We start from the raw sequence: 26663 nt of genomic DNA, 5'->3' as shown, positions 1-26663 counted from the left end.
TGCAGGGCTGGGAATAGAATGTGCTCCCACCAGCCAGACTGGAAAACCTCATAATTCACAGTGCACTGGGTAGGGAACTCAGGAGAGTCTTGCCTCAGTAGTGGAGAAATAATGAGCCCTAGACCAAACGCTGCTCCAGTCCCACCTAACAAATCTGAAAAGCAAGACCCTAAAGGAGCAAATGATCAAATTGTTTCCAAGTAACTAAATCTTGTCTCAGAATGAATCTCAAGACTATTTATAGGGGTATCAAAATATCCAGCACCCAAAAAGTTAAAATTCATAATGTCTGGTATCCAATAAAAATTTACCAGCATGCAAAGAAGCAGGGAAATTCGACCCATAAGGAAGAGAAAAAAAAAATCAATATATCAAAACTGACTTAGCAATGACAGATGATAAAATCAGCAGGTAAGGATATTAAAACAGTTATTATAATTATATTCCATATGTTCAAAATGTTATATAGAGACATGGAAGATATGAAACAAAAAAAAAAAAAAAGGAGGAAAGAGAACAAAGAACTGATGGGACAAACAGAAAAAATATACTATGTTAAAACTAATCTAAAGAAAGCAAGATTGGTTATATTAATATCAGACAAAGTAGATTTCAGAGCAAAGAATATTACCAGGGATAAAGAAGGTCATTCCATAATGACAAAATGGGCAATGCATCAAGAGGATATACAAGCTTAAATCAACTAAAAAGAAAAAACATGGGGGGAGGAGTCAAGATGGTGGTGTGGGAGGACGGGGAGTTAGCGTCTCCCCACAACTAGGGCACGTGCCGGCCGCTGATGGAGGACTCTAACCCCCAAGGAGACAGGAGGAACCCCAGAGTGAACTGGTAGGATGTAGGGGGACCGAGAGGGTAGGAGAAGTAGAGGCCAGACAAGATCGGCACCCCTGAAGCAGGAGAGATTAGGAGAGGCAGGTGGGAGGGACTCTCCGGGAAGAGCAGGAGAGGAGTGGAGGGTGATTGCCTGGACCACTGGGACTGGGGAGCCTGCTGAGCTCCCAAGCCGGCTCCCCACCTTTCCAAAGCCCCCTCCAGGCCACATGGGTCCTGGGGGCATAGGAGGGAGGCCAGGGAGATCAGGAGACGCAGGCGGGAGGGGCCCTCCCACACCCCAGACCGGAGGAGCAGGAGAGGAGAGGAGGGCATTTGCCCCACCCACTCGAGCCCAGGAAGCCTGCTGGGCTCCCAGGTGAGGTCCCCTGCCCTCTTGAGACTGGGACCCTTCTGTTCCTTGAGCCTAAGCCCCACCCCACACAGCCCCCAGGGCCTTTTCCAGTGCTGTGTGTCCTGAGCATTGGCCCTGCCCACCACCCAAACCTCACCCTTGCTTAGGCCCTGCTCTCCACAGCCAAGGCCTTCCCCCCCTCCTTTTATTTATTATTATTTTTCTTTTCCCTCCTCCTCTTTTTTTACTATTGTGGTACTGATGTACCTTCCACTTGTTGATTCATCTATATTTTTATTTTTACATTCTTTCTAACATATCTGTTAGTTTCCTAGTCTAATTTTTTTTTTGTTATTGTTCTCTTTTTTTTTTTGCCACCCCACATGGCTCACAGGATCTTGATTTGCTAGCACGGGGTCGGGTGGAAGCTCCTGCAGTGGGAGCTCTGAGTCTGAACCACTGGACTAACAGACACCTTCAGACCCCAGGGAATATTCATCAGAGTGAGGTCTCACAGAGTTCCTCATCTCAGCACCAAGACCCAGCTCTACCCAATAGCCTACAAACTCCAGTGTTGGAAGCTTCAGGCCAAACAACCAGTAAAACAGGAACACAATCCCACTCATAAAAAAAAAAAAAAAAAGAGACGGCAAAAAAATATGTCACAGATGAAGGAGCAAGGTAAAAACCTACAAGACCAAACAAGTGAAGAGGAAATAGGCAATCTACCTGAAAAAGAATTCATAGTAATGATAGTAAAGATGATCCAGAATCTCAGAAATAGAATGGAAGCATGGATTGAGAAAATACAAGAAATGTTTAACAAAGATCTAGAAGAACTAAAGAACAAACAAACAGATGAACAACACCATAACTGAAATGAAAAATACACTAGAAGGAATCAATAACAGAATAACGGAGGCAGAAGAACAAATAAGTAAGCTGGAAGACAAAATGGTGGAAATAACTGCCGAGGAGCAGAATAAAGAAAAAAGAATGAAAAGAACTGAAGACAATCTCAGAGACCTCTGGGACAACACTAAATGCACCAACATTCGAATTATAGGGGTCCCAGAAGAAGAAGAGAAAAAGAAAGGGTCTGAAAAAATATTTGAAGAGATTAAAGTGGAAAATTTCCCTAATATGGGAAAGGAAATAGTCACCCAAGTCCAGGAAGCACAGAGAGTCCCATACAGGGTAAACCCTAGGAAAAACACACCAAGACACATATTAATCAAACTAACAAAAATGAAATTCAAAGAAAAAATATTAAAAGCAGCAAGGGAAAAACAAAAAATACACACAAAGGAATCCCCATAAGGTTATCAGCTGATTTTTCAGTGGAAACTCTGCAGGCCAGAAGGGAGTAGCAGGATATACTTAAAGTGATGAAAGAGAAAAACCTACAACCAAGATTACTCTACCCAGCAAGGATCTCATTCAGATTCGATGGAGAAGTCAAAAGCTTTTCAGACAAACAACAGCTAAGAGAATTCAGCACCACCAAACCAGCTTTACAACACATGCTAAAGAAACTTCTCTAAGCGGGAAACACAAGAGAAGAAAAAGACCCACAAAAACAAACCCAAAACAATTAAGAAAATGTAACAGGAACATACATATCAATAATAACCTTGAATGTAAGTGGATTAAATGTCCCAACCAAAAGACACAGACCGGCTGAATGGATACACAAACAAGACCCATATATATGCTATCTACAAAAGACCCACTTCAGAACTAGGGACACATACAGACTGAAAGTGAAGGGATGGAAAAAGATATTCCATGCAAATGGAAATCAAAAGAAAGCTGGAGTAGCAATACTCATATCAGATAAAATAGACTTTAAAATAAAAACTGTTACAAGAGATAAGGAGGGACACTACATAATGATCAAGGGATCAATCCAAGAAGAAGATATAACAATTATAAATGTTTATGCAACCAACATAGGAGCACCTCAAAACATAAGGTAAATGCTAACAACCATGAAAGGAGAAATCGACAGTAACGCAATAATAGTAGGGGACTTTAACACCCCACTTACACCAATGGACAGATCATCCAAACAGAAAATAAATAAGGAAACACAAGCTTTAAATGACACAACAGACCAGATAGATCTAATTGATATTTATAGAACATTCCACCCAAAAGTGGCAGAATACACTTTCTTCTCAACTGCACATGGAACATTCTCCAGGACAGATCACATCTTGGGTCATAAATCAAGCCTCAGAAAATTTAAGAAAATTGAAATTGTAGCAAGCATCTTTTCTGACCACGATGCTATGAGATTGGAAATCAATTACAGGAAAAAGACTGTAAAAAACACAAATACATGGAGGCTAAACAGTGCGCTACTAAATAACCAAGAGATTACTGAAGAAATCAAAGAAGAAATAAAAAAATATGTGGAAACAAATGACAACAAAAACACAGCAACCCAAACTGTATGGGATGCAGCAAAAGCAGTTCTAAGAGGAAAGTTTATAGCAATTCAATCTCACCTCAAGAAACAAGAAAAATCTCAAATAAACAATCTAACTCTACACTTAAAACAACTAGAGAAAGAAGAACAAAGAAAACCCAAAGTCAGTAGAAGGAAAGAAATCATAAAGATCAGAGCAGAAATAAATGAAATAAAATGAAGAAAACAATAGCAAAGATCAATAAAACTAACAGCTGGTTCTTTGAGAGGATAAACAAAATTGATAAACCCTTAGCCAGACACATCAAGAAAAAAAGGGAGAGGACGCAAATCAATAAAATTAGAAATGAAAAAGGAGAAATCACAACTGACACTGCAGAAATACAAAGGATTATAAGAGACTACTACAAACAACTATATGCCGATAAAATGGACAACAACGAAGAAACGGACAAATTCTTGGAAAGGTACAATTTTCCAAGACTGAACCAGGAAGAATTAGAAAATATAAACAGACCTATCACAAGTATTGAAATTGAAACTGTAATTAAAAATCTTCCAACAAACAAAAGTCCAGGACGAGATGGCTTCACAGGCGAATTCTATCAAACATTTAGAGAAGAGCTAACACCAATCCTTCTCAAACTCTTCCAAAAAATTGCAGAGGGAGAAACACTCCCAAATTCATTCTACAAAGCCACCATCACCCTGATACCAAAACCAGAAAAAGATATCACACAAAAAAGAAAATTATAGACCAATATCAATGATGAACATAGATGCAAAAATCCTGAACAAAATACTAGTAAACAGAATCCAACAGCACATTAAAAGGATCATACACCATGATCAAGTGGGATTTATCCCAGGGATGCAAGGATTCTTCAATATATGCAAATCAATCAATGTGATACACCACATTAACAAATTAAGGAATAAAAACCATATGATCATCTCAATAGATGCAGAAAAAGCTTTCGACAAAATTCAACACCCATTTATGATAAAAACTCTCCAGAAAATGGGCTTAGAGGGAAACTATCTCAACATAATAAAGGCCATATATGACAAACCAACAGCAAGCATCATTCTCAATGGTGAAAAACTGAAAGCATTTCCACTAGGATTAGGAACAAGACAAGGATGTCCACTCTCGCCACTATTATTCAACATAGTTTTGGAAGTCTTAGCCATGGCAATCAGAAAAGAAAAAGAAATAAAAGGAATACAAATTGGAAAAGAAGATGTAAGACTGCCACTGTTTGCCGATGACATGATGTTATATGTAGAAAATCCTAAAGATGCCACCAGAAAACTACTAGAACTAATCAATGAATTTGGTAAAGTTGCAGGATACAAAATTAATGCACAGAAATCTCTGGCATTCCTATACACCAACAATGAAAAATCAGAAAGAGAAATTAAGGAAACACTCCCATTTACCACTGCAACAAAAAGAATGAAATACCTAGGAATAAACCTGCCTAAGGAGGCAAAGGACTTGTACTCAGAAAACTATAAAACACTGATGAAAGAAATCAAAGATGACATAAACAGATGGAGAAATATACCATGTTCTTGGATTGGAAGAATCAATATTGTGAAAATGACTATACTACAATATACAGATTCAATGCAATCCCTATCAAACTACCAGTGGCATTCTTCACAGAAGTAGAACAAAAAATCTTACAATTCATATGGAAACACAAAAGACCCTGAATAGCCAAAGCAATCTTGAGAAAGAAAAACGGAGTTGGAGGAATCAGGCTCCCCAACTTCAAACTATACCACAAAGCTACAGTAATCAAGACAGTATGGTACTGCCACAAAAACAGAAAGATAGATCAGTGGTACAGGATAGAATGCCCAGAGATAAACCCACACACATATGGGCACCTAATTTACGACAAAGGAGGCAAGAACATACAATGGAGAAAAGACAGCCTCTTCAATAAGTGGTGCTGGGAAAACTGGACAGCTACATGTAAAAGAATAAAATTAGAACACTACCTAACACCATACACAAAAATAAACTCCAAATGGATTAAAGACTTAAATGTAAGACCAGACACTATAAAACTCTTAGAGGAAAACATAGGAAAAACACTCTTTGACATAAACCACAGCAAGATCTTTTTAGACCCACCTCCTAGAGTAACGGAAATAAAAACAAAAATAAACAAATGGGACCTAATTAAACTTAAAAGCTTTTGCACAGCAAAGAAAACCATAAACAAAACAAAAAGACAACCCTCAGCATGGGAGAAAATATTTGCAAATGAAACAACAGATAAAGGATTAATCTCCAAAATATACAAACAGCTCATGGAGCTCAATATCAAATAAACAAACAGTCCAGTTAAAAAATGGACAGAAGACCTAAATAGACATTTTACCAAGGAAGACATACAGATGGCCAAGAGGAACACGAAAAGATGCTCAACATCACTAATAATTAGAGAAATGCAAATCAAAACTACAATGAGGTATCACCTCACACCAGTCAGAATGGCCACTATCAAAAAAGCTAGAAACAATAAATGCTGGAAAGGGTGTAGTGAAAAGGGAACCCTCCTACACTGTTGGTGGAAATGTAAATTGATACAACCACTATGGAAGATAGTACGGAGGTTCCTTAAAAAACTAAAAACAGAACTACCATATGACCCAGCAATCCCACTACTGCGCGTATACCCTGAGAAAACCATAATTCAAAAAGAGACGTGGACCACAATGTTCACTGCAGCACTATTTACAATAGCCAGGTCATGGAAGCAACCTAAGTGTCCATCGACAGATGAATGGATAAAGAAGATGTGGCACATATATCCAGTGGAATATTACTCAGCCATAAAAAGAAACGAAATTGAGTTATTAGTAGTGAGGTGGATGGACCTACAGTCTGTCATAAAGAGTGAAGTAAGTCAGAAAGAGAAAAACAAATACCGTATGCTAACGTATATATAAGGAATCTTAAAAAAAAAGTACTGATGAACCTAGTTGCTGGGCAGGAGTAAAGAGGTAGACATAGAGAATGGACTTGATGACATGGGGTGGAAGGGCGAAGCTGGGGCAAAGTGAGAGTAGCATCAACATATATACACTACCGAATGTAAAATAGTTGGCTGGTGGGAAGCAGCAGCAAAGCATGGGAGATCAGTTTGGTGCTCTGTGATGACCTAGAGGGATGGGATAGGGAGGATGGGAGGGAGGCTCATGAGGGAGGGGATATGGGGACATGTGTATGCATATGGCTGATTCGCTTTGTTGTGCAACAGAAACTAACACGGTATTGTGAGGCAATTATACTCCAATAAAGATCTATTAAAAAAGAAGAAAAGAAAAAACCTAATAACACAGCCTCACAGTGTATGATTCTGGAACAATTAAAATCAAAATTCTGTGGTATGCAAATTATATACAGACATGTTGGCGGGAAAGGAATATCCAGAGTGGGTATGTTTATACAGGGAAAGTTTCCCATAAAACATGAACAATCCATCAGGCTAACTCCTCACCCCAAAGGAGTAGTGAGTGAATCACTCAAAAGATACAGTGACCAGTCTCCAAAGGAGTTGCCTGCATCTGCATGACTAATTTAAATAGCCCACTCTACATATCAGTGCCTGATAAGACCACTTTTTAGAGGTATATAAAGGACATTTAGAATTTATGAGATTTGAGTACAAAAATAGAGCCAGTCTTTATCTTGAATTTAGTGGAAACCAACTGCACACTCGCAGTTAAATAATCCTGCTGATTTAGGCAGTTTATAACTATGATCCTTCTGGTTTAAGGAATCAAGTCTGCCTTTCCTCCAAAAAGAAATCATGTACTCAGAAAGAGGAGGGAAGCATCTTTCAGAAGAGTGACTATAGTCAGTTTTCTGGAAGGCTAAGGTAACTGTGAATAAGTAATCTAGAAAGTATATGAGAACCCTTAGTTTAAGGCAATCTGATTAAATTCACCTTTAGTAAACAGAGCAGGGCCTAGGAGATTCTTGGGAAGAAAACCCAAGGGCATTCCTTTATCCAGGAGAGGAAGGGAAACCACCAGAAAGAATAGACGGCTCTACCCCAAGGGCCAACTGGGAGCATAGGCGTGATCTTCAAGGAGGGGAGGAGCCCAACCTAGGAGTGTCAGTGGCTCGAAGGGAGGGATTCTTTGGTGGTGCACAGGAGAGAGTGTACAAGGTGCATCAGGCTCTAGTCTATGAAATAAGGGACAATGAGGGGAAAAAAAGTCTTAGGCTAGGTAAGGGTAAAGTGTGATGTTCGACGTGGGGAGGAAGACTCCTGGCAAAGCAAAGCAAAATGAGAGTCAGTAAGAAGTATTAAAAACTGGGCCCAATTATTTCTCTAAGTGTCAAATCCATGGCAAGGCTCTGAGCCTTATCTATCCTGGAGACAGAATATTCAAGATATGTAAAAATATGATGAGAAATAATAACCAGTCAGAACTCTGCATTTTCACCATTCTCAGGAATGAGAAAGAGCTGGATGAATACTCTCCTTCACCCTTGGTCTACACCTCAGTTACATCTTCTGCAACATTTCAAGGAGAAAGAGGTAAAAAGCTTCCCAAAAGTTTAATATTATATCTTCAAGTAAAAGGAACACTGCAATTATGTTATTGTTTTAATTTTCTTAAACATTTAGTTTGTCAACACTTTGAACATAGTAGGCTCATAGCAAAGACATTTCCATTAATCTCTACCAAGATTACTTGATACCATGATACCATTCCTACCATGAGCTTGTTAGATTTAGATGAACTTAACAGATGTATATTGTGGATTCTACTGTAAACAATGCACTTAAAAACAATCCTTAATACATCTTTTGTCAGCTGTGCCTTATTAGCTGCCTAATACCTTCTTTTTTGCTGTCAACAAAATTGCAGTTATTAAAAGCAGAACATTTATTACTGTAGGACAAAATGTTCCCAAAATGCATCGAAGACATAATGCCTTGAATTTCACCTAATTAGGATGAATTCCTCCTTCTCAGATGTTGACATATGCTTTTAATTCTATAAAATGTACAATTATAAACAACCATTTCACAAATCACAAAATGAAATTACTAATATACCTCTGTATAACAACCCTCAAGTGTTCTTACTCTGTAGGTCTTTTCAAGGCATTCTGAGATGATCTAGAAAGATAAAATTTGGCATGAGTGTATAGCTTTTGTTCATGGTCAAAAAGAAAAATCATGAAATGTCCAATTTTCAGTTTTATGGGGATTCCCTTTTGTCATACCAGTTCTGTATAATTTTAGCTCTAGAAAGAGTGTGTCTTTAAGTTAAAAAATAACAAGTATAATTAATCATCATCATTTAGTCTCAGAATATAAGAAAGTAGTTGCATAACTATTCCTTTTAGTGGTTCCCAATTTTTCTTTTAAAAGAGAATTGGGTAGTCATCTTTAAAAATAATTTACAGTGAGAGATCCCTATGAGATTCTGGCATATAACTTGAAAGGAGTTCAAGGAACTGAGTGAATCGCTGTAGCATTCCCTGGTACAGAAAACTAATACTGCCATTGGGGACTGAACTCTGAAACCAGTCATCTTAGTATGAAAAACGATTTAGTTTAGAGAACAATGGCACATTTCACAGATTCTCACTAGTGTGAGTACACCAAAACAGTAAAATGCTTTTATTTCTTAACAGGTTTGCAAACTGTTTTAAGAAGAACCAGGAGAAACTCTTCTGTCTGGGAAGGCATCCTCCATCTGAAAGTCTATCTCCTGTGAAATAAGCCATTAAGTAAGAAACCTGGGACTCAACCCAGGTGTTCAGCTAAAGGGTCATTGGAGAGGCAGCTTAAAAAAACAAGCTTCTGAATTCTCAGAGCTCAGGAGGGGATTCACATTTAGCTTGATTGGAAGGTATGCTAATACGATGTAGATGAATTATTCTGAGGATCTTCTGGAATGTGATCAAAATCTTGGGGATGAGACCCAAAGAAAGGAAGGCATATTAGTGACTACGAATAACCAAGGCCAACCAATTTAAGGATGAGCTCCAGGGTGGCTTTAAGAAGCCGAGAGCCGTCTTTCAGCTATATTTCAAAACAGAGCTCTGCAACCAAAGTTCTCCAATTGTTGAAGGTAAACTTGCCCTTCTTCATGTCTACAATACTGTAACATGGCTTTTAAGGCCTGGCCTGAGGAACATGACACATAGAGGGCCCGTAAATAAACCTATGCAGCTATGGTCAACTCATCTATGACAAAGGGGGCAAGAATATACAATAGAGAAAACACAGTCTCTTCAGTAAGTGGTGCTAGGAAAACTGGACAGCTACATGTAAAAGAATGAAATTAGAACATTCTCTAACACCATATACAAAAATAAACTCAAAATGGATTAAAGACCTAAATGTAAGACCTGAAACCATAAACTCCTAGAAGAAAACATAGGCAGAGCACTCTTTGACATAAATCTTAGTATTTTTTTGGATCTGTCACCTAAGGCAAAAGAAAAGCAAAAATAAACAAATGGGACATAATTAAATTTAAAAGCTTTTTGCACAGCAAAGGAAACCACTGACTAGACGAAAAGACAACCTACTGAATGGGAAAAAATACTTGCAAATGATATGACTAATAAGTGGTTAATACCCAAAATATATAAACAGCTCATAAAACACAACATCAAAAAAACAAACAACCTGATTAAAAAATGGGCAGAAGACCTAAAGAGATATTTTTCCAAAGACAAATAGATGGCCAACAGGCACATAAAAAGGTGCTCAACGTCATAATCACCAGAGAAATGCAAATTAAAACCACAATGAGATATCACCTCACACCTGTCAGAACAGCTATCATCAAAAAAACCCACAAATAACAAAAGTTGGTGAGGACGTGAAGAAAAGGGAACCCTTGGTGGGAATGTAAATTGATGCAGCAGCAGTGGAGAACAGTATGGAGGTTCCTCAAAAAACTAAAAATAGAACTACCATATGATACAGCAATTCCAGTCCTGTGTATACATCTGAAGAAAACAAAAACACTAATTCAAAAAGATACATGAACCCAATGTTCATGGCAGCATTATTTACAATAGCCAAGATATGGAAGCAACCTAAGTGTCCAACAACAGACGAACGGATAAAGAAGATGTGGTATGTATGTACAATGGAATAGTACTCAGCCATTAAAAAGAATGAAATTTTGCCATTTGCAACAACATGGATGGACTTGGATGGTATTATGCTTAGTGAAATAAGTCAGACAGAGAAAGACAAATACCACATGTTATCACTTATATGTGGAATCTAAAAAATAAAACACACTGGTGAATACAACAAAAAAGAAACAGACTCACAGATATAGAAAACAAACTAGTGGTTACCAGGGGGAGAGAAAAGGGGGTGGGGGCAAAATAGGGATAGGGTTTAAGAGGTACAAACCACTATGTATAAAATAAATAGGTTAGGGACTTCCCTGGTGGTCCAGTGGGTAAGACTCCAAGCTCCCAATGCAAGGGGCCTGGGTTTGATCCCTGGTCGGGGAACTAGATCCCGCATGCATGCCGCAACTACGAGTCCACATGTTGTAACTAAAGATCCCACGTGCCGCAACTAAGACCCGGCGCAGCCTAAATAAATAAATATTTTAAAATAAATAAATAAATAGGCTACAAGGATATACTGTACAGCACAGGGAATATAGCTAATATTTTATAATAACTAAATATAAAAACTAAATAACCTTTAAAAATGTGAATCACTGTGTTGTATACCTGAAACTTATAAATTGTACATCAACTATACCTCAATTTTTACAAAAAGGAATGAATGAACGAATGAATGAATGAATAAATAAATCTCTCTGTCTCTCTCTACACACACACACACATACCCTTTTGGTTCTATTTCTCTGGAGAACCCTAATACAAGTATCTAAGGTAGTGATTCTCAACTAGAGATAAGGGGAAGTGGGGTCGATAAGAAGAGCAGAGGGGTTGGGGATGATAATTTTGAAAAGGCATGGGCAGACCTTGTGGAATAATACCTACTCAAAAGCCATTCACAACCTTCGTCTATTACAGAGGTGGGAATACTAAAATGAATTTTCCACCTTCCCCTTCAGCTAAGGGATAGTCATGTAACAGAGTTGTGGCCAGAAGGGCTTCCTTCCCAAATAAAAAGCTAAAGCCTTACTAGGAGAAAACGCTATGCTCTAACCATTCTCCCCGCCTGGCCTAGTAAGGATTCAGATGTAAAAACAGTGCCTGGAAGAGCTGAAGATCAACTCTACTGCTGCCACCACTCCCCAGTGTTCTATGCACAGCATTTTAAATAGGAGTGCAAGCAGAATCTGGCTGCTTAGGCCAACCTGTATTGAAAGCTGACAAATTTAACTTACTTCATGTTAAATGTTATTATATAGACAGCTTTTTAAATTATAGCTGTACTCTTTCTCCACTGAGGCTAGCTAAGGTCAAAATCTGCAATGGGGGTCTTCCTTGGTGGCACAATGGTTAATAATCTGCCTGCCAAAGCAGGGGACACGGGTTCGATCCCTGGTCCGGGAAGATCCCACATGCCGCGGAGCAACTAAGCCCGTCTGCCACAACTACTGAGCCTGCGCTCTAGAGCCTGCAAGCCACAACTACTGAGCCCATGTGCCACAACTACTGAAGCCCTCACACCTAGAGCCCGTGCTCTGCAACAAGAGAAGCCACTGCAATGAGAAGCCCGTGCACCGCAACAAAGAGTAGCCCCCACTTGCCGCAACTAGAGAAAGCCTGAGTACAGCAATGAAGACACAACACAGCCAAAAATAAATAAATAAATAAAATAAATTAAAAAACAAAAAATCTGCAATGGGAAGGACTTGGACTAGAAGAATTTCCTGAAAGTAATGATTTTGAAGCACTGACAATTAGAATTATAATGGTTATGGATCACTGAATTAATAAGGAAGGCTGTAGGGTAAGAGTCTTTGAAAATATGTCCTGAATTTTCTTATGGCATTCCACTTTAAAGACAGGAGTTAGAAATGAGTGGCACTTTGACATCACTGCATTTTGTAATACAGTAGTGCATTTAAAATTTTACCTCAGTACACTTTTAATATTTGTTACAGTTGAGAACTAAAGAATTCTAAAGAGAACTAAAAATCACTGTGTAATAAAACCTCACTAACAAATCATTAACAAGGAACTTACTGGCCAAGTCGGTGAATGTAAAGAAAGTGCCCAAATTACCTAGTAATTTTTTTTAATTAATTAATTTATTTTTGGCTGTGTTGGGCCTTCGTTGCTGTGCACTTGCTTTCTCTAGTTGTGGCGAGCGGGGGCTACTCTTCGCTGCAGTACATGGGCTTCTCATTGCAGTGGCTTCTCTTGTTGCAGAGCACGGGCCCTAGGCGTGCAGGCTTCAGTAGTTGTGGTTCGTGGGTTCTAAAGTGCAGGCTCAGTAGTTGTGGCACACGGGCTTAGCTGCTCCGCAGCACGTGGGATCTTCCCAGACCAGGGCTCGAACCCGTGTCCCCTGCGTTGGCAGGAGGATTCTTAACCACTGTGCCACCAGGGAAGTTCCCTAATAATTTTTAAAGTCAACAGTATCATATGTTTGAGGCTATCAATGATGCACCTCTAAAAATATTTTCTCCAGTCCTACCTGTAAGCAGAAAAATCAAGTGCTGTCAAATAATGACTTCAAAATTCTGTGCTTACCTTTTTTTTCTCCAGTGTAGGGCACATAGTCTTCCCTGTCCTTATGCTCCAAAGCTTCCTTTTCCAGATATGAAAGGAGGTGTTCTCTATCAAATGGCCCTGTGGCAGACTTTGATGTCTGGTTCTTCTGCCGGAACCCTGCAGGCAGAAGGGCATTCTGCCAAAGAGAATGAATCAGCCATTATGACCAGCAAGAATGCCAATGCTATATACGTCCAGATGTTACCATCTAAGAAAGATTTATAGACTAGAATGGGATGTAGGCATTAAAGACTTCATTACAGGGTTTTAGGGCAGCAACATAAAAGTGTTCCAAACAACGTTTTTTAAAATTAGGTAGAATTCACTTACATTATTATTAAAATAGGCACATGCACCTTTTCTTCAGAAAGTATTCTACTAGCAGGAAACACCCTTTACTTTTTAAGTATCCTGGGACAGTAATGAAAAATAGTTTGTAATGCTTAATAACAGCTCAGCATATATGTAAACATAGAAAAGAATTCCATTGCAAAAGAATGTTAAATGACTATATACATCATAGTCCTTCATAATGTCTGCTATTTCATCATAAAGGCTTTCTCAGAAGAAAAACATGTGTATCATACAGTAGGGTATCAGGATATTAATGTTTACTTGTTTGTGTTTAAATGCAAAGGTTCAACTTCTATGTGTACGTATGTGTGTATACATCAGCACTAGGACGTATTTGCAGCAACCACTGTCATTGCTACTCAAGACACTCAGAGATTCTCACGGCAAGAGTTATATCCCTAGGTTTCCACCTGGGTACAGACTTTTTGAGCGCATGGAGTAACTGAGAGTGGGGGAGGGGTGAGAGGCAATGGACTAAAGTTGTCTCTTTTAGTCCCTACTCTGTATTTTCACTAAGCCCAGGAATAACAAGTGGTGACTAAACAATGTGAGGTGCATCTTTTTGCTAGTCAAAAACCGAAGAGGTGATACTACCTTGTCTCACAATTCCCAAGTATTCTTTGCTTTGAAAATGGGAGGCAGCCAGAAAAGTTACACAAAAGGGCCAACTCTGTTCTACAACACCTCACAATATTGGCAAGGATGCTGAATCTCCTAGGTGTTATAAGATCATTTTTCATTACAAAGAGTGATCTTATATAGATAATGATAATAAGAAATACTCATTTTATAACTAGAAAATATGGCACTTCAACTTTGGCCATTTGCTGAAATCCACAATAATTTTCATAAAATTCGCCTTTGTGTTTTCCTCATGTAATGGTGTATGCATAACACAGAAAGCTCACCTATCAAGATGAAATACAAAAGAGGTTTTTCCTAACCATGCACCAAAAATGTTTCTACAACACAAAATTGTCTATAGGAATATAAAAAAGAAACACAAGATTTCTACCCTCAGACTTTGAAATCAAGACAAGACCTACACATGAAGAATCCATTCTCAACAAACCATCAAGTCCTATCCATTTTTACTTCCTAAAAAACTGTCTAACTTTTCTTCATCTCCAATACCATTACTTTGGTCTACACGATGATCCAAGCTGGGAGGGACTATTACATTAGCCTCCCAACTGGTCTCCCTGGATCAGTTGCTGATACTCTTCAACCTTCACTCCCACTCCCCAAGGTTACCCTAGCCTCATCTCACACACCCTCTCCATTCTAACCACATCAGCCCTTGTTCCTCCCTTGTACGTGCCATATACTTCTTTCCCTGGAATGCTCTGTCCATCCTCTTTTGCAACTCATTTTTCAGACTGCAGCTCCATTCCCCCAAGGAAAGCTTTTCCTGACCTCCCATTATATGCTCTTATATATGGCACGATTATTTGATTAATGTCTAATTCCTCACACTCCTACCAGACTATACATCATGAGGGCAAAGACCACATTTGTTTTGATCACTCTCATATTCCTAAGCCTAGCATAGTACTTGAGATCTATAGGTTGCCCCCACCTCAATATTTGCTGAATAAAGATTTGAGAATACTTTTAAAGAAAAATGCTCGTTAAGGCAAATTAATATAAGTTACTTTCCTTCACCATCAATAAGGCACATGTGTACATACTGCTACTTCATGGTGGTAGCAATGGAGTTGCATTATACCACCTGCCTGTTCAAGCCCATGTCAAACATACAGGTTTTAGGGCTTCCCTGGTGGTGCAGTGGTTGAGAATCTGCCTGCCAATGCAGGGGACACGGGTTCGAGCCCTGGTCTGGGAAGATCCCACATGCCACAGAGCAACTGGGCCCGTGAGCCACAACTACTGAGCCTGTGCGTCTGGAGCCTGTGCTCCGCAACGGGAGAGGCCACGATAGTGAGAGGCCCGCGCACCGCGATGAAGAGTGGCCCCCGCTTGCCACAACTAGAGAAAGCCCTCGCACAGAAACGAAGACCCAACACAGCCAAAAATAAATAAATAAATAATTAATTAAATAATTTAAAAAAAAAACATACAGGTTTTAAATGATATGTTAGCTGGAATCCTGGCTCCTTAAATACAGTCTTTGACCACAAAATAAATGAGAGCTAACTGGCTTTGGAGGCCATGAGCTAAGCTTTATTAGAAGCACACTTTAATCAAGAAAGTTAATGGATCATAATTACTTAACAAATAGATAAAAATCTCATTAAAATGACTGCCACTGAAAATTACATGCTTCTCCCTTGCAGTGGAATTTTGTTGTAATAATTTATTCCCAGTCTTAGAAACGAAAAAACTACCTTTTGCCTAGGCTGGCTGGCTGTCTTTTTGAGACAGAAGTTTTGAGAAAACACAGTAAGTTAGCAAATAAATATATTGAATGCAGCATAAGGAAAGTAAAACAGCCCTCCAAAATATAACAGAATAGCACCATATACAAACTTCACCTGCTCTTCTCTTATCTACCTTCTGAGACTTTGTAAGGTACAGTGTGTTCCTCTGGTTGAAGTAGCTGCTGCTGCCCTGGCCCTCTTGTCTCCCCTGTTCCTTTACTGAAACACTTTCCAGAAACTTCACCCAACGAGTGGCAAGCTGTCAGTAAACATCACTGTTCTTCTAGTCTCAACTAACAGTATCTGAGGTTGGGGGAGTTACAACTAGGGTTGGGGAGTCTGCAAAATACATCCAGAAGTTAGAACCCAAGCCTCCCCATACAAGAAGCAGGCCATGGATTTCCAAAGAAGAAAATATAAGCCATCAGCTTTTCGACCTATAGAATAAAGCAGGAGTTAAAGGGGACTCACTGTAGTTTAACAGAAAGACCACTAGACTCTGCCAGGGATCAATCAGATAGTAAAGGATCCAGTCTCAGTTCTTTCCCTAATTGTAATAACTGAGGCAAGTCACCTAACTTTTGTTTTCCATCTGTGAAACAGATGGCAAGCGCTAGATCAGTGTTTCTCAACCAGCGGTGTTTTCAGACCCCAGGGGACAATTGGCAATATCCGGAAACACTTTTGATTGTCACAGCTGGGGGGAGGGCATATTAATCACTTTTTAAATTTTCTGTATTTTATGATGTTTTGACATCTTGGGGGCCTTGCTAATCCTGGAAAGACTGCCCCTCCCAGGGCTAATTAATTCCTAGGGATAGCAAACAACTCCCCCCAGCCCCTGCCATGTGCCTCTCATGTGAAAACCAACCAATCCAGAGCCCACACCCCCGACCACCTCTTTCATCTCTCACACACCAAGCCAATACTTCCCCTGCCCTAAACTGCCCAGGGCCAGGCACTGGACAACGAGAGACCACTCCTGTAGCCCAGAGCCACTGAAATTATTCAAACTATCCAATTCTAAACTTGCTCAAATCTGTCCACCCTGTCTCACCTTTTCCTTCCCTTGGAAACCACAATAAAAGTTCTGGGCCACACTTGCTCCTCACTCCTACCTCCTGACCAACCCAATTGCTCCCCCATGTGGCCCTGCAGGGCTTGGTGCACCTCCTGCTGTTGGGAACTGAAAGTAATAAACTCTTCTTTCAAGGAAGTTTCCATGTATGGTATCCTATCAGACCTGACTAAAACAAAATCCCAGGTACATTTTAAATCAGGAGGGTATGCTATTAGTATGTTGTGAGTAGAGGCCAGGGAAGCTGCAAAACACCCTACAACGTACAGGACAGCCCCACAGCAAAGAATTATCCAGCCCCAAATGTCAACAGCGCCAGGGTTGAGAAACCCTGGACCAGATGAACTCTTATGCTCCTACTATTTGATTCAAATAGGTCTGATAGGTTGCATTGCCTGGAGCAGATACTGCTGTAACCTGCAAAACAGCACTGTTATTCTGAGTTACCCCACAGACTTAGGTGCACTGAAAAAATCTTCCTTATAGTAACAATTATGGTTAAGGGATTTGATCAGTGGTATTGACACATTACTCAAGTGCTAAAGTAATGCTGAGAAAAGGGGTGTAATTCTCAACATAAATTAGAAAACCTTCTAGCAGGAAATAAATGTGTGGTAGTGACATGAACACTTTCATAAAACAAACTCTTACCACAGTCCTTAAAAGGCACTAAAAGTCAATGTCTTGTCATAATAAAATGTGGTAAAGAAAAGCAGCCTAGCAAATAGCCACTACCTTCAGATCAAGGAGCCACAACCTTAGTGTTCTCCCCTCACTGCCTCCCAGCCGCACACGCCCTGCTGCAACAACCGCTCCAAACATACCAGGGATTAACAATTCCAGGGTCAAGGGTCTCCACCTTAGCCTTATGTAATGCATAAGGTAAGCAACAGCCATTTTGCAAAATAAAACATATATTCATATATTCAGTTCCGCTCTACATGGATTGCAGTATTGCCCAGAGTCTGCTTAGATCTATTCTACCAGTAACTAGAAACTTTGATCCAATTTGGTCAGCATCTTTCAGAAAGGTAATAATTAGATTTAAGGTCATGAAGGACCCTCTAGAGACACTCTCTACACTGCAGCCATCCTGGTACAGAAGCCCTGAAGAGGCATAGAGGCTGGCGTATGTCAAAGAGCTAATGATCTGCCGCATTTTACCAAAAACATTCTTCCCAGCCCAGAGAGAAAAGATTTCTTTTCTTTTTTCTTTTTTTTTTTTTAATTTTTTTTTTATAAATTTATTTATTTTATTTATATATTTTTGGCTGTATTGGGTCTCTGTTGCTGCGCGCGGGCTTTTTCTAGTTGTGGCGAGAGGGGGCTACTCTTCGTTGCGGTGCGCGGGCTTCTCATTGCGGTGGCTTCTCTCGTTGTGGAGCACGGGCTCTAGGCACACGAGCTTCAGTAGTTGTGGCACGCGGGCTCAGTAGTTGTGGCTCGTGGGCTCTAGAGCGCAGTCTCAGGAGTTGTGGCGCACGGGCTTAGTTGCTCCGCGGCATGTGGGATCTTCCCGGACCAGGGCTTGAACCCGTGTCCCCTGCATTGGCAGGCGGATTCTTAACCACTGCGCCACCAGGGAAGCCCGAGAAAAGATTTCTTAAAGGGAAGAAAATTTCAGGAGATGTTTGAAAATAAAAATGTTGGAGAAAATAGTTTAGAACAGTCATGTCATTAGAGATACCAGGCAGAAGTGGGGGTACTGGAAAGGAGGCCAAAAGTTCATTTGGATAAAGAGGAGGAGGGGGATGGCAGTGTCAGGGAAAAGTCATGGAAAAGCTAACTGTTCAAAGGCAGCTACTTAGTATCAAAGGGTTTGAAAAATTATTTCATTTCTCTTTATTGTCTAGCACCTACCTCAGGGTCAAGATCATCCAGCACAGTTTCCAGTTGTTTCAGTTCTATTTCTGATAGATTCCCAAGGAGTTCATCTTCATCAACGTCCTTGTACTTTTCTAAGTCCTTCCGGAACGATAGTGCCATGGTTTGCAGTCACTTAATTTTTGCTATTCAGTACAGTCAGAAGTGATTTCTTATTTTTTTTCTTAAAGCTATGGAGAGAAGAAACAAAAACATTTAAAATATTAAGTCATCCCCACCTACTTAGATCTATTTTAGGTTAAATGAAATGTAATTTCCATGTGTCATATATTCTTTGACTACGTATCACACACTACCCTTGCCTATGAATCATTCAATGTCTTTACCTTTTGTCTTTTGTTGACAAAAAGCAACCAAACAAAAACAAAAAGCCACACTGGGAAAAAAGAGGGGGAGGAGAGAATAAAATTGAAATCCATTAAAACAGCTACTTGACAGAATTTAGATTCCTGATAACTGAGTTTTAGGGGGGAAGAACTTATAATATGTGCCAAAATATAATTTTTTCCATCAATTGCTTTCAAATGATTGCTACCAGAATACTTTGTTTAAGCACAGTATGTTTGAGGCATGCTTGTTTTCCTGTAAATTGCTTAGAACATTATTTTCTGACTCAATATTAATATAGGAGAGATATTAATATACTCTCCATGGGAGGAATGGCCATTGGAAAAAACATTTTTTGAGAAGGTTCATTTAAAAAAATTTTTTGCAATTTTTCTTCTAATTTATATTTTGTTGCATTATGAAAACAATACATTTATTTGGCAAAGTAATCTAGGTTACAAGTCGAAATAAAAGAAAATTCTGAAGAAAGTGCACTGATTATTTTTTAAATATGAAATATTAAATGTATTCTAACCAATACATACTAGCATTCTTATTAGGAAAAGGCATTTTTAAAGGAAAAAAACATAGCATTCTGAAAATGTTTCAGCAAAATACTCAAAACCATGCTGGGATATGTCATCCACTGACTGGCAAGATTGGTCAGGAGGGTCTGGTGGTAGGAAAGGATCTTCACCATTTCCTCACCATGTTCATCCCTCCCAAACAGCTATGAAGTGACTCAAAAAGCAGCATCTTTCCAGATATAGCAGGACTATTCTATAGGGAAAAAAATACTTAAAATAAGTACTGCAAAAAGCGTGAAGTAAAAATGAAGTATTTCTATAAATTCTAGCCATATATGTGGATCATTTGCCTCATAAAATGTTCCTATGTGAATAAGAAGTAATCCTTAGACTTCCTGATTTGGCTAAACTTTTCTTGGCTGTAAAACGCCCAGTACTTCAAAGTTTGGATATACTTTCTACTCCCTTCTCCCAAGTTTTCCCAACTTAATAGTTTAACTAATACATTTTCCTCCTCAAACTAGTAACATTTTATGGACCCTTTTATGTGTTTTCATCTCCTATGAAGACAGGAAGGTTCACCACAGGGGTCTGTCAGCTAGCAAGCATCTGGGACCAATAACAAGCAAATTAACCGAGCTGTGCTTATGCAGATGTTAAATTGCAGGCATTTTGTGTAACTGCCAAAGACAGGTCTGGCTTACACCTGTTCTACTGGCACTTCATTGGTTGAGCAGTTACCCTGGATTTTTTTCGCTTTTTTGAACACATAATTATCATTGTTGTCATTACTAAGTTTGGTAAACATCCTTTGTATTTCCAACTTTAAGACAACAAGCTTACCAAGTATCCTGAGAGTGTATTTTCTCAATTAAAAATAATACAGTCTGAGGAGACGATTCAATAGAAGGTATCAGCACTTTCAAATATATTAACCGTAAAATGCAATTTTAAAGAAGGTGGCACAGGACTTCCCTGGTGGTGCAGTGGTTAAGAATCCGCCTTCCAATCCAGGGAACACAGGTTCAAGTCCTGGTCTGGGAAGATCCCACATGCCACTGAGCAACTAAGCCCGTGTGCCACAACTACTGAGCCTGCATGCTAGAGCCCGCGAGCCACAACTACTGAGCCCATGTGCCACAACTACTGAGGCCCACGCGCCTAGAGCCCGTGCTCCACAACAAGAGAAGCCACCGCAATGAGAAGCCCGTGAACCGCAACGAAGAGTAGCCCCCAGTCCCCACAACTAGAGAAAGCCCGTGCACAAAAATGAGGACCCAACGCAGACATACATACATACATACATACATAAATAATTCACTTTAAAAAAATAAAATAAAATAAAGAAGGTGGCAGGCAATGTTAGGAGAAAAAAATAAATAGAAGAACATTTTGAAAAAATACTCCCTTTATTAAAATACCAATAATATGGTATTTGAGACAGATAAGGGTAAGAAATTGATAAAAGTACATGAATAGGTACCATGAGTAATTACTTAGTTTTCACCATTTTTTAATGTTTGGACAATCAATCCAAGAAGTTTTTAATGTAGTTTAATATAATTTATTTTTGAGGTTTATAACATACAATAAAACCAACTTCTTGTTCAATAAATATTTCAAAGAAATACATATTAATTATTTTGAGCATCCCCTCACTTTACTCTCAAGTGTTCCAGTTTGGCCTATAAATTCAATGGTCATCCTACTAATAAGGTATTATAATGGGCAATATGATAGGAATGAGGTGTTAGGGGCAAAGGCAATGTTATATGCCACCCAGGGTCTATAGGTTTGGAACATGACATTCCTTAGAGTGACTAAACAGGTTACTCCAAGAGATGGCTCCTTATCCCAAAGTAAAATCTGTCACACAAAGCATGTTTATAGTATTGCTTAAAGACTGATAAAATGAACACCATGAACACACCACCCAGCCTCAGAAAGAAAACATTACTTTGTACTCTCATGTTCCCCTTTCCAGTTGCATCTCTTCCCCCCAAAGAAGTAGCCATCGTACTGAATTCTGAATTAATCATTCCCTTACTTTCTTTACAGTTTTACCTTAAATGTACATATCTTTAAACAGTTTTAGTTTTGCTATTTTTTACACATATATATATATGTATATATATGTATATATATGGACTCACACAGTATGTATCCTTCTGTGACTTGGTTTTTACACTCAGCATTGCTTTGAGTTCATGCTTAGAGCTGAACTTCTTTCATTTTCATTTCTATATCATATTCTGTTATATAAATGAACATCTGAATTACTTGTAGTGTTTCCTACTCTATTTTTCTGCTGTTACCTATTTCCTGGTATACATGTGCAAGAGTTTCTCCAAGTTGTCCAAACCTAGGAATGGAATTGCTGGGAAAAGGGTATGGTATTACTCAAGTTTACTAGGTAATGTCAAACTATTTTCAAAGTGGTTGTACCAATTCACATTCCTAGAAGATTCAATGCATGACAATTTCATGTTGCTCGTCCTTGCTGATTGTTGATATTATCAGTTATTGTGGGGTTTTTTGCCCATTCTGGTGGATGTGAAATGATATTTCATTGTGGTTTTAATTTGCATTTTGCTGAGTTATGATGAGGTTGAGTATCTTTTCATACGTTCTTGGCCTTAGTCACTTAGACATAGTGGTGTTCCTTAGTCTGTGAAGAATCTTTGCCCGTTTTTTTTTTTTAATAAATTTATTTAGTTTATTTTTGGCTGCGTCGGGTCTTCGTTGCAGCGAGTGGGGGCTATTCTTTGTTGCGGTGTGCAGGCTTCTCATTGCAGTGGTTTCTCTTGTTGCGGAGCACAGGCTCCAGGCACATGGGCTTCGGTAGTTGTGGCAGGAGGGCTCAGTAGCTGTGGCTCCCAGGCTCTAGAGCGCAGGCTCAGTAGGTGTGGCGCATGGGCTCGTTGCTCTGCGGCATGTGGGAACTTCCCGGTCCAGGGGTCGATCCTGTGTCCCCTGCACTGGCAGGCGGATTCTTAACCACTGCGCCACCAGGGAAGCCCTCTTTGCCCATTTTTATATTGTGTTATCTTAAAAAAAAAAAATAGATGCTCTTTACTATATTCTGGATACTAATCTTGTCAGGTATATGTTAAAAATCTCTTCTATTTTCTTTTAACTCATTAGTTTATTAAGGTATTTCTAGGGGGAAACATATCAAAGTGTTTTTCATTTAATTATTTAAGGAATTTACTTCTTTGGCTTGTTTTTTCCTTTTCAAAGCAATGGAAAGGCATTCCCTTCAAGTTCGGATTATGAAATCTTGCCAAGAACTTCCAGGTACTATACCAGAGTTTCCCAGAAGCTTCAATTCTGCTTCAGTAAAAAGCAACCAATTGCTGCTCATCCTACTTAATGCTGCTCAAAACTCACCACAAGTGTTCACATTCTCAGAGTCTCTAACTTGATTGTACCTTCCCTCCCAACTCTCATCCTTCACTGAGGATTATCTGTGTGCTGACAATGTGCCAAGTGTTAGCAAGAGAAGCTCAGAACTCCTTAAGAAGGGAAGCTCTGGAAGCCGTGCTTTGCTCTGCTTTCTGTCCCATGGATAACATGTCCTCTCTTGCTTGTCCTCTGACACCTGTATATTGGAAGGGGAAAAAATTCTGAATGGTTTCAACTAGTGTGCTAGAAAAGTATCTTAAATCTACACTGGGTCTACAGGAACTTTTTTTAATCCCCAAGCTAATGTAAAATAAATTTCATAAAAATACACTTCATAATCTACAGAGCACAGGAATAGATTTTTTTAAGCATAATATTCTCAGTCTTTTTTTTTTTTTCTAAAGGTTGTATATAAGCAAAAGTTAGTTTTGCTAGATAAGTTAGGTAAACTTTCAGGCAGATGTAGAAAATCTTTTAACTTGAAATTCTGGTATGATCAGACTGTTTAATTCTCCATCCTTAACTCACTTTTTAGAGCAGTGGTTTTCATGTTTTAGACTGAATCAGAACCCCCTGGAGGGCTTGTTAGGGTCCCACCCCTGGGCCCCACCCCCAGTTTCCTGATTGAATAGGTCTAGGGTAGGGCCAAAAATCTGCATTTTTAACCAGCTGCCAGGTGGTGCTGATACAGCCGGTCAGGAACTAGGCTTTGAGAGGCACTGCTCTAGAGGAACTGACTTCATAAATTTGTAAATTCTGACAACTAGGTCTCACATTCTTGTGGCAGTCTATCTTGCCCTACTCACAGGCTGAAGAACTTTGTTAAAATAGTCCCCAAAGTCTATGAGAACTGTTGCCATGGTACGCTTTCCTTTTCACTCTGCCACTGCTTCACTGGATTTCAGTTAGCGGAGGCAATACCAAGGAACAGAAGGAAACTCCTGAAGTATTCTGGGCCAAAAGCTTTCATTCCATTAACCAACTTCCTTTTCATGTATTACTAGTCTCTAGAATCCTCCTTACTTTTCACACAAGACTTTCAGGACCCTGCTAATTTCCAGGTGGATTCTCAGCCATCTCATTTCACAGACGTTTTAAATTTTAGCTATTTAGATACTTTTTAAATAGCTGTATTCTAGATCTTTGGGATCACTTTAAATGAAGCACTGTTGTGAGATTTCAGATGCCATATTTACATTTATATTTATCATTGCATCAGCACCAGGTAGACCTGCCTTAATTGTTCTAAACTAATACAGAGGCAGTCTTAATACCTAAATGATGCATTTGCACAAAATGGAGACACAGCACTACGTAACCAAAGGTTTCTCTGAGATTCAAACATAGAAAAATAGTAGAAGGGGACTTCCCCGCTGGTCAAGAATCCGTCTTCCAATGCAGGGGACACAGGTTCGATCCCTGGTCGGGGAACTAAGATCCCACATGCCACAGGGCAACTAAGCCCAAGTGCTGCAACTACTGAGCCCACACGCCTCAACTACAGAGCCCGTCTCAACTACAGAGCCCACGCACTCTGGAGCCCAAGCACCACAACTAGAGAGAGAAAAACCCGCATGCCACAACTAGAGAGAAGCCCACACACTGCAACGAAAGATATAGCATCCTGCAACGAAGATCCCGCATGCTGTAACTAAGACCCGATGCAGCCAAAAATAAAAAAATAAATAAAATTTTTAAAAATCTGTATAAAAAAGAAAAATAGTAGAAGAGCTATACCTGTACATGGTAGATGGTCAGAGAGGCACAGTGAACTCAAAGAGAACTTGTACTGAAGCAGTCGGTACCATATTCCCATCGACAGCAATTTAGTTCTTGCAAAAATAATTAACACTAGGATCCACAATAATTTTTTAAGAGAAACACTTCTCTATTTAACCAATCTCCACTTATTTTCCTTCAGTTTCACATTTTTTTTATAGAGTAAGGTCTTGACACTGACTATTAAGAAAAAAAACTGGAATTACGTGATTCAAAGTTACATTCTCTCAAAATATGAGGTGTTAACCCCCATTTCATCACTATTTCAACAGGGCAGGCTCAGAGTTCAGCCTCTTATCTGTTCTCTCTTAAATGCACACATGTGATCATGTTGTTCTCTAGTTCAAAAATCTAAAATAGACTCATAGTACCTTCAATGGCGTTAGGCAAAGTACAGTGTCAGTGGGCCAAACTCGGCCCGCTGCCTATGGCTGTAAATAACGTTTTACTGGAACATAGTTCCATTCATTCACTTACGTATTGTCCATGGCTGCTTTTGTGCTACAATGGCAAAGTCGAATAAATGCAACAGAGACCCATATGGTCTGTAAAACCTGAAGTATTTACTATCTGGCCCTTCACAGAAAAAGTTTGCCAAGCCCTGACCTACAAGATGAAGTCCAAATTCCTCAGCATGAGATACTTAGTTCACAACCAGGTCCCAGCTAGCTTTCTATTATAATATTATCTCCGGCTGCTCACCATCACATAGCCTATAGGCCAAATAGGCCCCAAAGTTTTAGGTCTCTATGCTATTTGCTTATTTCGTTCCCTCTCTCCACAATGCATGCACTCTTTCTCATTTACCTCTGTCCTCAAACCCCTACATATTCTTCAAGGCCTAGCTAAAATGTCATACATATCTTCCCTGAAATTTTCCCTGCTCTCCGTTTGATCGGACCTCCAGGAAAGATTAGTATCTTCAACTGATAAGATCAACATATGATAAGAGAATGTTTCCCAAAAAAGTAGATAAAAGAAATGACTATAGAATGATGGTAACATAACCATGGAAAGAAGGCAGTAAGCAAGCAGCTATAAGAAAATGGGGTTCATTAAGCAAGATTTGGCCATGTTCATGAAGCACAAGGGAGGCATGATATCCTGACCAGCAGATGCGATTGGCTGGTTCCCACTGCAGTTATATGTCCCATATGAAGAAGCATCAGATGGCCAATGCCTGATGTCATTCGACATTTACATCACTCAACTCCCCTTATTCCTCTCCGTGCTCACCAAGTAATCTTCTAATTCAAACTTGGCTATTCATGTAGTTTTCCTCACTGTAAATTAAACTGATGTTTTGACTTATGCACCAGTCTTTTATGAGTGTGGTTAGTATGGGTCACTTTTTAAGAAATTAGGCACCTATTGGTGGATTGAAATCAGGTCTCTGCAAAAGCAAAGCTGAGGACCATCACATGAAATCCTACCCCAAAGATGGCTGGCCAGCTACTCCTAAAGACACCCTCTATCTCATGTCAAACCAACAATGACAGTGTATTAGGTCATCTTCTGTCTCTCTTGCTGGACACTGTAAGCCCCTTGAAGAAGAGAGATTCTCTCCTAGATCTCATTTCTTACTGG

At 39.4% G+C, this 26663-nt stretch overlaps 1 protein-coding gene across 3 annotated transcripts in view; it reads right to left on the bottom strand.

The window, feature by feature from the left end:
- Nucleotides 1–26663, bottom strand: part of TMOD3 (tropomodulin 3) — an 88494-nt gene that overhangs the window by 30538 nt on the left and 31293 nt on the right. For all 3 annotated transcript variants that reach the window (XR_014243377.1, XM_082387878.1, XM_082387879.1), the window contains 2 exons: nt 19015–19208; nt 13321–13477 (listed from right to left, as the gene is read on the bottom strand). Coding sequence is in view for 2 of the 3 variants with exons in the window: in XM_082387878.1 (XP_082244004.1) it covers nt 13321–13477; nt 19015–19140 (283 nt within the window). In the remaining variant the exon portion in view is untranslated. The remainder of the gene's footprint in view (nt 1–13320; nt 13478–19014; nt 19209–26663) is intronic.

The sequence above is a fragment of the Balaenoptera borealis genome (genome assembly GCF_965194805.1).
Source record: "Balaenoptera borealis genome assembly, chromosome: 3".
Lineage (NCBI taxonomy): Eukaryota > Metazoa > Chordata > Mammalia > Artiodactyla > Balaenopteridae > Balaenoptera > Balaenoptera borealis.
Note: the sequence above shows the minus strand (reverse complement) of the source record. Positions and strands in the feature narration are given on the sequence as shown.